General features: G+C 41.6%; 1 protein-coding gene across 4 annotated transcripts in view; it reads right to left on the bottom strand.

Moving 5' to 3' along the window:
* Nucleotides 1-14,229, bottom strand: part of LOC137383459 (Golgi apparatus membrane protein TVP23 homolog A-like) — a 78,775-nt gene that overhangs the window by 29,989 nt on the left and 34,557 nt on the right. Inside the window, exons 1-3 of one of the 4 annotated variants that reach the window (XM_068056394.1) lie at nt 13,906-13,949; nt 11,414-11,461; nt 3,639-3,783 (exon numbers count right to left, since the gene is read on the bottom strand). In XM_068056394.1, coding sequence (XP_067912495.1) covers nt 3,639-3,783; nt 11,414-11,461; nt 13,906-13,934 — 222 coding nt within the window. In that variant the 5' untranslated portion in view covers nt 13,935-13,949. Of the gene's footprint in view, nt 1-3,638; nt 3,784-11,413; nt 11,462-13,782; nt 13,882-13,905; nt 13,950-14,229 lie in introns of those variants that run through there. The other 3 variants (XM_068056392.1, XM_068056391.1, XM_068056393.1) reach the window with 3 other exon arrangements.

Here is a 14,229-nt window from a genome sequence, read left to right as displayed (position 1 = left end):
CCCCCTTGGTCGTAACAGCATTTTGCAGTCTATGACCACCATGACTACAGAGAGACACTGATCATAACCCCCTAGCCTTTGTGGAAAAATTCAAAAACCAGAATGCCAGACTATTCCAATGGAGTTTACTATTACAACCTTACTACTTAAAGATTATCCACATTGTGGGAAAAAAATAAAGCAATTGCAAAAGCTCTGTCTAGAATCTAACTTTGCTTTGACTTATCTGAATGCAAAGATAGCACAAAGCCGCACCGTATAGCTACAGGTAAAGAGTGAATGAGAGTGAGTGTGGCAGTGTTTTAATAATTTTCCATTTGTTTTTTTCACTCGTTGTAATGAAACGCATTTAAAAATGGCGTTTCACTCCTCCAAGGATGGAGGTGTTACAAAAGAGCTCCTTTTTTTTTAATGTTTTTTTGAGGACTTGTGTTAAAACTGAAAAGATTCCATGGATGTATTTTTTTTTAAACCAAGTTCACCGACAGGACAAGATGTTGTTTGAAAGCCATCTGTGCTGGAAACCACCTGTGATTTGGGCTCAGTAACAAAAGAACCCCTCGTGACTTGGGGGAAAGTGGTTTCAGAGAAGCCACGTCAAGGTTATTGGAGGTCAGGAGATCGACTCTTTGTTCGCGGTTTGGACATTGTTTTCAGTTTAGTTGTGGTGTGAACTGTTTGAAGACAGTTGGCGTTTTCCTGCCAAGGAAAAAGAAACTACCCAGCTCACCTCCTTCTCTACTTCTTTGAAGAAATTCTGCCAAGATCCAGTGTGACAGAGTTAAAATCCCTGGTGCTGTACAGCTCCTGAGAAGCTGAAAAAAAATCCTGCAATTCAAGCGCGTGCTGGTGGTAAAACCTTGATGCCACATATTTCCTAAAAAGCCTTCTAGAATAATTTACATCTCCAGAATGGACTGCTTCTGAAACAAACCTAGTGACCCATCTCCGTATACCCGGATGCCAGACCAAAAAAGGGAAACTGACTTCCTTCCATATCTTCTTTCGTCAAGAATTAGCAAGTATTTGGCCAAAGTACTTTTTTTGTCATTTTTTTCTAACAGACCTCTGCAAAGTGAATTTCTGCATATATGAGTGAGTGAGTGAGTGAGTGAGTGTGAGTGAGAGAGTGAGAGTGTAATTGGGGAATTTTTTTAAAAAGGGAACTTATATATTTTAATCAGTGTGTTAATGCTTTGCTTCGTTGCTGGTTAAGTTTTATTTTATAATAAACTGACAATTCTGTTGTTTATTAAAGAAACCTGGTTGGCGTATTTTGTTCTGGGATAAAAAAAAAGAGTATATGATTGGCTGTAGCGGTAACCGGGTAAACATTTAAATGGATGTTGTGACCTGTGGAGAAGCGGAACTAGAAAAGACAGTGCACTCCTCCTGCCTCAATCGTAATACAGAAAAGGTAACTCGGGATAACATAAAAATGAGTACAGGGAGGTTTCGTGCCAAATTTGACAGTGCAAGTGCAAGACAAGTAAACATTCTAGAAGGGTCACTGACCCAAAACGTTAACTCTGCTTCTCTCTCCACAGATGCTGGCAGACCTGCTGAGTATTTCCAGCATTTCTGGTTTTTATTTCAGATTTCCAACATCTGCAGTATTTTGCTTTTATTACAGACAATTTACAAGATGCTCTGGCTGTGATAAGACAAATAGGAATGGAACCACATAAGCGCAATTCCATGAGGCAACAGTAGATACATGAAGAAGGAAGATGGCGTGATCAACCCTACTGAATGCTGCAGAGAGATCAGAAAGCAAAGGAATGCTATTCATGAATTTGGCAACAGCTGTGAGTAGGATAGGACTGAAGGGACTCAAAACAAAGAATTTTGGGAGAGCTGGACACTGAACTAGGGATGCCAACACATTCAAACACCTTAGAAAAAGATTAGAGATCAGGCAAAAGATGCAGAGGATATTTGAGTTAAGGGGAAACTTTGACAAAGAGGTTGGCAACAGTGGTTTTGATAGGAACCGGAATGGTACCTGAGCAATAGATACCAGTCAAGAGTTGAGTGGGGAGGTCAATAGAGTATAAGGTTAGTTTAACAGAAGAGGTGAGCTTGAAGTGAGTTTGGGGAAGCGGGGGCAAAACTTAAGGATAAGGGCAGGGTGAGTGGAAGACCTCTGGGAGGTAAGGGTGGAGGGGGTGGTGAGGGGGAAAAGATAGCAGTAGAGGCAGCTATACAAACTAGTTGGTCACATCTAATACCACCAAAAGTAGATAAACAGATAATATCCCCTATTACTATTTGTGGAATCTTGCTGTGCACAAAAAGTTGCTGCATTGCCTGCATAGCACAATTACAGTACTTCAAAGCATGCAAAACACGGATACATTTGGGGAATGTGGCAAGGTGCAATATAAGTTTTTGTATACTTCTTATAGGATAGACACAAGAAATTTTAGTTACACAGATTAATCTACATGCCTTGGGTGGATAGTGGCAAGGTTTTGTGGATTAGAAACAATTCCCTCCAATTTTCGTACATTTATTTGAATCCCCTTGCATTGTCTACAGCAGATAGTTATGAATAAAAATCCTCTTTTAAAGAACACAGAAGTATGCATATTTTTCTCCCAATTAATAGGCCTCTAACAAAATTACTGGAACACACAGCTTTGAAATGTGTGTTTTCAGAAAATATAAAATTTGTTGGTGGGGTTTTAAAAGGAAATAAACAGCAATCTTCATTGAAGGATGAATTTTACTCCCAATTTGTCTTCTTACTCTAACCCCTAATGAGATAGCAAAATTGTTCTTGACTGCAGTCTACCATGATCACTGGTCAGTGTCATTCACTGCTTGGCCAATAGGTGGTGAACTTGTAATATGGAAGGATAACTTTTCAGTTTTGCGTCTCAAATGGCACGTGATCTGGTAACCAACCATGTATCAGCAAATCCCCCACCAAAGCTGCAACCATGTTTACAAAGCACAGAAGCCAATGTTTTCCTCTGTAATTATACTGTGTTTAGGGTGTGGTCTCCTGGTGGATAGGAGCAGGAACTGTTCCCTGAGGTGCGTTTCTACTTCTGGAACTTTCTGCCAGAAATGACAGCAGATGTTGAATATTCCTAACCGCGTTTGGGCAGTGTGAAGCAAATTATGCGGCAATGGCGGAGAAACATCAGCTGGTGCATTTTCATATATATCATTAATAGCAACAATAAGGGGAAGTTACAAAATAAAAGGAGCACCTTATCTAGTACAATCAATGGCAGAGCCCTGATGGCCATATTACAGTACAGGAGGAGCCAGAGTTATTTTCTATACCCCTCTACCCCGTCCTCCGCAGAAGGCAACACCGGGAGCTGGTCATGAGTACTTTAAACCTAAAACATTTCCAACAGAAACCCGACCACACAGAAAAATCTAAGCAAGATACTCTACTGCCTATGCTAGAGTACCCAATTTTTCATCTTTGTATTGGGCTAGTAATGTAGGAAATTTTTTTAAAAACAGCCCAAAGACTACCTAAATTACACAGCACATCTGACCTAGAAACGAATGTGAAAGAAAACAAGACTTCTTCTACAGGAAAGCAAATTAATGACACACAAAATCATACATAGCATGTAAACAGTGCCCAAAATCATCAGATCCATATTTCTTACCTTTACTGACCAGAAGTCAAAAGACAAGAGGAGTAGTATTGTCACAAAACAGGCAACAAAGCTTCTGCTGAACCAGTCACAGAAGAGGTAAGTAATGATGGCACTTACACGGAAAAACAGGTGGAAAAATGTAGCTAGTGGATGTCTGAAAAAACATTCAACAGATTAAGATATTAACGCCAGGGATTCAAAGAATAAACAAATAAATTAGAAATGTATTTCAATCACTGGGAATTTATCACTATAATTTAGCTAGCAGGAAGGACTCTTATTCCAAAATAGGTTATATTCTACCCCTTATAAAATTACAGGATATCAAAATAGTAAAAAGAATGGCTATGGGAGTTGTTGATGCTGCGTCACCTCAAGTAGGATTTTTATTTTCATTGGTACTTTCCAAGCTGAGCATTATAAACATGAATGTAAAAAAAAAACAGCACATGCAATAATTGAACTAAAACAGAAAATGACTGCAGGGCAATCAGCAACTGTAGAGAGAAAAGACAGGTTATTTACATTTTTGGGTCTAACCCATCATCAGAACTGAAGAATGATGAAAGAGAGTTACACAACCAAAACGCCAATGACTTGTCTTTTCTCTTTACAATTAGTGACTAAATGCAACATTTTCTATTTTTATTTCAGATTTCTTATTTTTTTTTTTGTTTAGGTTTTTTGTTAAATGCTAAATGCTATGTCCACTGTGTTTTGAGATTACTTGTACTATTTTTAATCAAGGAAATGTGGGGATCAGACTAGGGAATGGAGTTAAAAACAAAAAACTGCTGGAAATACTCAGTGGGTCTGGAAGCATCTGTGGAGAGAGAAGCAGAGTTAATGTTTCAGGTCAGAGACCTTTCATCACAACTGATGAAAGGTCACTGACCTGAAATGTTAACTCTGCTTCTCTCTCCACATACGCTGCCAGACCTGAATATTTCCAGCATTTTTTTGTTTTTATTTCAGATTTCCAGCATCTGCAGTATTTTATTTTTATTTTAGGGAATTGAGATGTTTCATTTGCTGCAGTACAGTTGAGGTAAAAGCAATTAAATGCAGACAGTGGCATTCATTGGTGTCTGCTGCTATCAGAGAGAGCATTTCACCATTATTACGCTTAACATAACGTTTGGTAGTTTTTCTGTAAGCTTTGTTCAATAACTTTAAGCTAATAAATGCTGTTCACAAGACAACATTCATTATAATGGTTAGATCATTACGAATTCAGTGATATTGCACTGCTAGAATAATAATCATACCCAATCAGGGCCCAGACAGTGTTATGTAAACAGGAAATGATAACAGAAGTAAAGTTTAGTTTAGTTTAGAGATACAGCACTGAAACAGGCCCTTCGGCCCACCGAGTCTGTGCCGACCATCAACCACCCATTTATACTAATCCTACACTAATTTCATATTCCTACCACATCCCCACCTGTCCCTATATTTTTCCCTACCAACTACCTATACTAGGGGCAATTGATAATGGCCAATTTACCTATTAACCTGCAAGTCTTTGGCATGTGGGATGAAACCGGAGCACCTGGAGGAAACCCACGCAGACACAGGGAGAACTTGCAAACTCCACACAGGCAGTACCCGGATATCCAGAATTGAACCCGGGTCGCTGGAGCTGTGAGGCTGCAGTGCTAACCACTGCGCCACTGTGCCGCAGAAATATGATAATCAGTCAAATTTATTTTGAACGAGTTAATTAAGAGAACAAATGCTGAGATTTGTTCGTTAAGCACATATTTCGTAAATACAAGTGCAAGGTCATGGCTAATTATTGTTGATGTGGTAGTTCAGGAGTTTAATGTTTGCTAGGTTACTGTGTGACATAGCAATATAAAATTCTTGTGTGTGCTATTGTAATAGTCATTAATTATCTAAAATAGGTTGACTACTACTTTACAATACAGCACAAAGTAATTTTCTGGAAACAGGTGAAGTATACTCAGAGAAAATAAAATTCCCAAATAAGTAGCTTAATTCCAATCGAAGAGAGGTGAAGTTGCTAGGACAAGCTATAAATATTCCAGTGAACATCAGTTCCTCCTTACATGGGGAAGTAACTAGATGGAAGTGACTCAAATCAAGAAGTATCACATGGTACAGTGTATAAGTTGAATCCTGATTTTACAATTGCTATTTCAATTAAAAATGTGGTTGATAATTGTTTAAACGATGAATGCTGGTGACATAACTACCACTATGGCCTCACTGTAATTAAATGAATGGACACATTCAAGCAGTTTGCTCAAGTTCCATGAACTCAATATGGCATTCTCAGTAGGGAATTTTCCGATAGTAGAGGGGCTATTCCAATTGTCCTTAAATAAATATTATACAAGACATACTTTCATGGATGGTTCAGCTAGTTAAGACAATGATTAGCAAATCCATGCAGGCCAAGGTTGTGCTAATTTACCTGATCTCAGGTCAGGGTGGCCGTGGGGACATTACCAAACTTATGGTGTGGATTATCAGCCAGAGAACCCATTCCTTTTTTTTTTAAATTTCCAAAATATACTTTATTCATAAAAATCTGTAAAAAATACTTTTACAAAACAGTTCCAAACAGCACCAAGTCAAAAAATACAAACAGTGCAAAGGAGATCAGTTTCCTTCAATACAGGAGTGAGTTGCCTCACAACCCTTCCATTTCATTTTTCATGCCATATACATTTTACAGCAAAGAAAGATTTTCCGGATACAGTTCGAGGGGTTTTCCATGGATCTACCCCCTCAGTTCAGCTTGGTGGGGGGACCATACACAGTGTTCTTTACCCATTGAGCCTTTGCTGCGGCTGCCCCAAGCTTTCGTGCGTCCCTCAGCACGTAGTCCTGGACCTTGGAATATGCCAGTCTGCAAAATTCGGTCGTGGACAACTCTTTGCGCTGGAAGACCAGCAAATTTCAGGCAGACCAAAGGGCGTCTTTCACCGAATTGATGGTCCTCCAACGGCAGTTGATGTTTATCTCGGTGTGTGTCCCGGGGAACAGCCCATAGAGCACACACTCCTGCGTTAGAGCTGCTTGGGATGAAACTGCCCGCATCCTTCCTAATAGACTCAGCAAAGGGTTCAATACAGCAAACAAACAAGACAGGGGAGAGAGGACAGCCCTATCTGACTCCAGATTGGATCGGGAATCTTTCTGATTCCCACCCATTGACTGAGACTGCGCTACTGATGTTTGTGTAGAGCAGTATGAGCCAACTGCAGATTCCCTCCCCAAATCCCATTTTGGAAAGCACGTCCGTCATGTAGGTGTGCGATATCCTGTCAAAAGCCTTCTCCTGGTCCAGGCTGATGAGGCAGGTGTCCACCCTCCTGTCCCGTACTTGGGCGATCGTATCCCTGAGTAGCGCGAGACTATCTGAGATATTCCTGCCGGGTATAGTACAGGTCTGATCAGGGTGGATCACCAACTCCAGAGCAGACTTGACTCGACTGGCTATGACTTTTGACAGAATCTTGTAGTCAGCATTTAGCAGTGAGATGGGCCGCCAATTTTTGATTTCTGCCCTCTCCCCCTTCCGCTCGTAGATGAGGGTGATGATGCCTTTACTCATGGGTTCTGACATGATGCCAGCCAGGAGCACACTCTCGTATTTTTCCAGCAAGTCCGGGCCGACCCAGTCCCACAGGGCCGAATCGGTAAGCCATCGCTTCCGGGAGTTTTACTCGTCTCGAAGGACTTGACGGCCTTTGTCAGCTCGTCCAGTTAGCGGCTTGTCCAGTCTCTCCCTCATGCTGTCATCTAAGACCTCTGTGATAGATGACAGGAAGGACTGGGAGGCTCTGCTGTCTATGGGCTTCACGTCATACAGCCCAGCATAAAAGGATTTTCTGATCCTTAGTATGTCGGACTGCGAAGACGTTACCGAGCCATCCTCTTCCGTCAGGCTGCTGATAACAGAGCTCTCTCTGTGTACCTTTTGGAAGAAGTAACGCGAGCACGTCTCATCCTACTCAAAGGAACAGACTCTGGACCGGAAGATGATCTTGGAGGCCTCCGTGGCAAAGAGCGAAGGCTGCTGGCTCTTCACCTCATGGAGGTCCTCTTTGACCTCAACCCCCATCATCTGCAGCCGGAGCAGATTTTGCATACTTTTCTGGAGTCGGGACATTTCTTTCTGTCTCTTTCTCGCCCTCTGAACACCTTTGAAAATAAAGAACCTCTTGATGTTCTCCTTGATCGCCTCCCACCAGTGAACTGGAGCCTCAAAGAGGAGTTTCACGGTCCTCCAACCTTTGTAATCCCTTTTGAGTTCCTCAACGTTCTCTGGGGTTAGCAGTGTAGCATTGAGCTTCCATATCCCCCTGCCAACCCGCTGGTCGTCCTGTAAGTGACAGTCAGCCAGTAAGAGGCAATGGTCGGAGAAGAACACTGGCTTGACGTCGGTGAGTCTGACCATGACAGCATGGGACACAAACAGGAAGTCACTCCTGGAACGGGCAGACCTGTCCATTCTTGACCATGTGCATCTACGCTGCGCTCCGTCTGCAGGTTTGCTGAAGACGTCGTGTAGTTTGGCATCTTTTACTGTTTCTATTTGGAATCTGGATGTAGCGTCCAGTTTGCTGTCGTCTCTGCCGAATCGACCAGTTGCATCGCTGATGCAGTTGAAGTCACCGCCTAGAATGACCGGCCTGGACGTCGCCAGCAGCAGTGGGAGCTGCTGGAAGACAGTCAGCCGCTCGCTGCATTGAACTGGGGCATACACGTTGATCAACCGGAGCGGAGCATTGTTGTACATTACATCTGCTACGAGGAAGCGACCGCCCACCACCTCCTTAACTTCGGAGATGGTGAAGTTACCTCCCCGCAGCAGAATACCCAGGCCGGAGGAACGGGAATCACTACCCCCTAACCAGATCGATGGCCCGTGGGATCACCATCGCAACCATTGCCTGTAGGTGCTGAGTTGTGGCATTCCACACTCCTGCAGAAACAGTAGGTCGGCTTTGACCTTGGCGAGGGTAATCCAAGGTTGAAACACATCGCGTAGTGGATTTAATGCTACGCACATTAATTGAAACAATCCTTATACCCATTTTTTTTTTAAAGTTAGTTGTTGCTTCCCATACCATTTGTCCTTGCTAGTCCCAGTCCTTCGGGATGTTCCCGCATACCCATAGTGTACGCAAGCTGTTTCACGATCGTTGGGCTCAGAAACCCCTCCTGGTTTTTTATGCAGGGAACCCATTCATAATTGTCAACCATGACCTCTGCTAGATGGTGCTTATCAGAACCACACAAAACTATGCTGATCCACGTGATCAAGTAGCCTACCATTTACAGCAATGTTGTTTGTTGGTTATAACTTTGTGTATGTAAATTGGCTGCTGCATTTGCCTACTAAACAGGAAATAAGTTTCAAAAATAATTCAACGGCTCTCAAGTGTTTTGGGATATCATGAGGTCAAAAAGGTTGTTAAATAAACATATAACTTTGTGCTTCCTTCTCACCGTGTATACTCATATAATGTATCGTCACCAGGAAAGGACACTGGTACCTGTTAATGTGGTCAGGATGAGAGGTGGGAGTATGGGGAAATAGTGTCTTACCCCCAAAAAATCCTATTTTTCATAGTAGTGAGGAGCTGGACCATGGGAAACCCCTCGAACTGTATCGGGAAAATTTTCGTGTGCTGTAAAACGTATATGGCATGAAAAATGAAATGGAAGGGTTGTGAGGCAACTCACTTTTGTATTGAAGGAAACTGACCTCCTTTGCACTGTTTGTATTTTTTGACTTGGTGCTGTTTGGAACTGTTTGGTAATGTATTTTTTTTTTTTTTTTACAGATTTTTATGAATAAAGTATATTTTGGGGAAAAAAATTCAATAGTATTGTGGGTAATTCCAAATCATTGAGACAATACCAACAATTAACAAGTTGCACACATATTCAACATTTACTATTTATCCTACTATTTCCACCCCCCCCCCCCCCCCCCCCACCCCCACAAAGTGAAAGGAAATTCAAATTGCAAAGCATTTCAAGATAATATTGCAACATAATAGCCATTTAATGCTCTTACAAGAATGGATGGACCCTTGTCAGGGGATTGCCAATTTATCGCAACTACTTTTTTCTACCCCACCCCCTTCTACCCCAATCTTCCCTGCCACTCCCATCTAGAATAAAATTAAGGTTATTTCCATAGGGAAAGTGTGGTTCCAGGGAAATGTTTTCTCTGTTGTTTTCCCTCATGTCTTCATTCAATATGCTACAGTATTTGATTTCATTAAACTAAAGAACACACCAGGCAATCCCATTACTACTTCTCATAAGAGGTTTGTAGGTTATGAAAACTGCAATTAGCCTAGTCAAAGGAAGGAGCTCAAGGCTGCTGAATACAATACAACACACAGTACTAAATACCACCGGGTGAGAAAAAGATTAACACACTCACTATTTTTCAGCACTGCTAAGAGCTAAATACCTTCATGGTTATAACTGAGGTCCCTGCTCAGATTTTCAAATCGCCCTGGGACTTCAAGGAATATAAAAACAATTAAGTTCTCTTTTTAAGCAAGAATTAATGAGTTCCTCTAATGGTTCAGTTGGTTAAGTCAGTGATTCATATAGGAAGATCTCATGTTTGCCAGTTGATCTCAACAAGGCTGGTATAATTCACTTCAATGCCCCTGAACTAGCGAGGGGAATACCGAGTGCTCTGGCTCCTGATGTTATTTTTATCTGCCTATGATGACCTGAGTGAAGAAGGAAACTGGTTTTCAAAAAACAGCATGCAGCATTTGATTCAGTGGATAAGTGCTTTAATTTGTAGTCCAGTAGTCAGTGATTTGACCTCAAACACGTTTACAGAAAATCTCTTAGCACAGGTCATTAAGTATGTTAATGTGGAAGGATGAACTAGACAGGCTGAATAGCTTTCTTCACCTGTAATGATCTTTATGGGATTGGTCAATTTGTAGTACTTGCTGCTTTGCAATTGATAACTTTGGAAAAAATGGGGATTCAAGTGCTCTGTTTTTGATTTGTTACTCATTCCTAATTCAATGCTTTTTTGTTACTTTTGATTCATTCACATTTAGTCAATCAGATATCTTGGTAACTTATTAGATAGGTGATTATTTGAGCCTGTAATTACATATTACATTTTGAGGTACAATCATGCCCAGAGTTTTAGGTGTGACTTCTTTTAAAAAAAAGTGTGACTATGACACTTGGCTCAGGACTTTTAATTATGTACATAGGTACTTGAAATTCTTTATGCAATACATTACTGATTTAATTCAAGCTATCCGAAGAAGGCAGTAATTAGAGACCAATCATTTCCCCATGGAAAATGGACAGAACAGGAAAAACTGGAAGGGGGTTATCCCAGTTTACTTTTAAACCCTTCCTAACCAATAGCTACAGACACAATTGGTAGTGCAGGTCACTTACCAATTACTCAGACAAGAATAAATTTTATTGTGGGGACAAGAAAACGGATGCTACTGGTAGTGGCAGGGATTAGTGCCGCAGGGTAGGCTGAATGAAAAGGGTCGGTTGGAGAAGATTCAAAAATACTACTGAAGGAAGGAAAGAAGTTGCAGTTATATAGTTCTTCAAAATCTCAGGACATCTAAAGCACGTCACAGCAAATTAAGTGCTTCTGGAGTGTAGTTGCTCCTGTAATAGGTACAGGAGTAGGCCATTCAGCCCCTCAAGCTCACCCTTGGTAACCCTTAATAACCTTGCCGAACAAAAAATCTATCAATCTTAGTTTTGAAATTTTCAATTGGCCTTGCCTCAGTTTTTGGAGGAAGACTGCTCCGGAATTCCCTCTGTGTGAAGTACTAATGTAGGAAACACAGGAGTCAATTTGCACAAAACAACATCCCACAAAAATGCAATGAGATAAATAACTGAATCATCTGTTTATTGTGACATTGATCAAGGAATAAATATGAGTCCGCACACAAGGAGAATTCTGTTCTTATGAGCTCAAATCTCTGGAGTGCAGATTGAACCCACCACCTTCTGATTCAGTGCTACCACTGAGCTACATCGGACATCTAAAAAAGGAAGAAACTGTCAGCTTTCTATGGTTGAGAGGATTAGGAAAATAATTATGCCAATCTAAATCTGTAGGCAGTTTACAGAAACTTATGGGGCCTCTGAAACAAGCCTAAATTTTGCCTATTTAAAAGAAACAAGCATTCTGGGAACAATAGCAATTAGCTCAATAAAACTTAAGAATTACATTAATTCCACTCATTTAAAGTACTTGACTTGACGAGAAAATTATTTTAAAAACTGAAAAAAATGAATAGTAATAAAAATTATTCAGATGTTCACAAGGTGGGATGTGGTGTTCCACAGGTATTGGTGCTGAGATCACTGTTTGCCATTTACATAAATGATTTGGACTCAGGAATTGGACATACAATATCAAAATTTGCAGTTAACCCTAAATTAGTGGGGGGGGTGTTATGTTAATTAGAACATTACAGCGCAGTACAGGCCCTTCGGCCCTCGATGTTGCGCCGACCTGTGAAACCATCTGACCTACACTATTCCATTTTCATCCATATGTCTATCCAATGACCACTTAAATGCCCTTAAAGTTGGCGAGTCTACTACTGCTGCAGGCAGGGCGTTCCACGCCCCTACTACTCTCTGAAACTACCTCTGACATCTGTCCTATATCTATCACCCCTCAACTTAAAGCTATGTCCCCTCGTGTTTGCCATCACCATCCGAGGAAAAAGACTCTCACTATCCACCCTATCTAACCCTCTGATGATCTTATATGTCTCTATTAAGTCACCTCTCCTCCTCCTTCTCTCCAACGAAAACAACCTCAAGTCCCTCAGCCTTTCCTCGTAAGACCTTCCCTCCATACCAGGCAACATTCTAGTAAATCTCCTCTGCACCCTTTCCATAGCTTCCACATCCTTCCTATAATGCGGTGACCAGAACTGCACGCAATACTCCAGGAGCGGTCTCACCAGAGTTTTGTACAGCTGCAGCATGACCTCGTGGCTCCGAAACTCGATCCCCCTACTAATAAAAGCTAACACACCATATGCCTTCTTAACAGCCCTATTAACCTGGGTAGCAACCTTCAGGGATTTATGCACCTGGACACCAAGATCTCTCTGTTCATCTACACTACCAAGAATCTTCCCATTAGCCCAGTACTCTGCATTCCTGTTACTCCTTCCAAAGTGAATCACCTCGCACTTTTCCGCATTAAACTCCATTTGCCATCTCTCAGCCCAGCTCTGCAGCCGATCTATGTCCCTCTGAACCCTACAACATCCTTCGGCACTATCCACAACTCCACCGACATTAGTATCATTCGCAAATTTACTAACCCACCCTTCTACACCCTCTTCCAGGTCATTTATAAAAATGACAAACAGCAGTGGCCCCAAAACAGATCCTTGCGGTACACCACTAGTAACTAAACTCCAGGATGAACATTTGCCATCAACCACCACCCTCTGTCTTCTTTCAGCTAGCCAATTTCTGATCCAAAGCTCTAAATCACCTTCAACCCCATACTTCCGTATTTTCTGCAATAGCCTACCGTGGGGAACCTTATCCAACGCCTTACTGAAATCCATATACACCACATCCACTGCTTTACCCTCATCCACCTGTTTGGTCACCTTCTCGAAAAACTCAATAAGGTTTGTGAGGCACGACCTACCCGTCACAAAACCGTGCTGACTATCGATAATGAACTTATTCTTTTCAAGATGATTATAAATCCTGTCTCTTATAACCTTTTCCAACATTTTACCCACAACCGAAGTAAGGCTCACAGGTCTATAATTACCAGGGCTGTCTCTACTCCCCTTCTTGAACAAGGGGACAACATTTGCTATCCTCCAGTCTTCCGGCACTATTCCTGTCGACAGTGACGACATAAAGATCAAGGACAAAGGCTCTGCAATCTCCTCCCTAGCTTCCCAGAGAATCCTAGGATAAATCCCATCTGGCCCAGGGACTTATCTATTTTCACACTTTCCAAAATTGATAACACCTCCTCCTTGTGAACCTCAATCCCATCTAGCCTAGTAGCCTGAATCTCAGTATTCTCCTCGACAACATTTTCTTTCTCTACTGTAAATACTGACGCAAAATATTCATTTAACACTTCCCCTACCTCCTCTGATTCCACACACAACTTCCCACTACTATCCTTGATTGATACTGAGGGGAAGACTGCAACACAATACCAGCTGTCATTAACAAACTTGCAGAATGGATGTGTAAATTGAAAATTAACCTCAATACAGGTAATTGTGAGTGGAACATTGTTATGTGAATAAGTAGGACATGTCCTTGAAATATGAGAATTTAATTTGGGTAGAGGTGCAAAGGGATCTAGGGGTACAGTTTCAGAAATCATTAGAAGTAGCAAAAGTAGGTTAGTAAAGCCATAAAAAGCGCAAACAAAGCACCGGGGAGGAAACATTGGTTTGTGTAGCACCACTTCAAGCAGCGCGACGCAGATTTATGCCCATTCAATAGGGACAGAGCGCCGCCGGGCATTACCTGCATGGGATTCTTCATTGATGATGCTAGCAGCTGATGACGCTGTCTGCACCCA

The sequence above is a fragment of the Heterodontus francisci genome, chromosome 24 (genome assembly GCF_036365525.1).
Source record: "Heterodontus francisci isolate sHetFra1 chromosome 24, sHetFra1.hap1, whole genome shotgun sequence".
NCBI classification, from domain to species: Eukaryota; Metazoa; Chordata; class Chondrichthyes; order Heterodontiformes; family Heterodontidae; genus Heterodontus; species Heterodontus francisci.
This window is presented reverse-complemented; position numbering and strand designations above follow the sequence as displayed.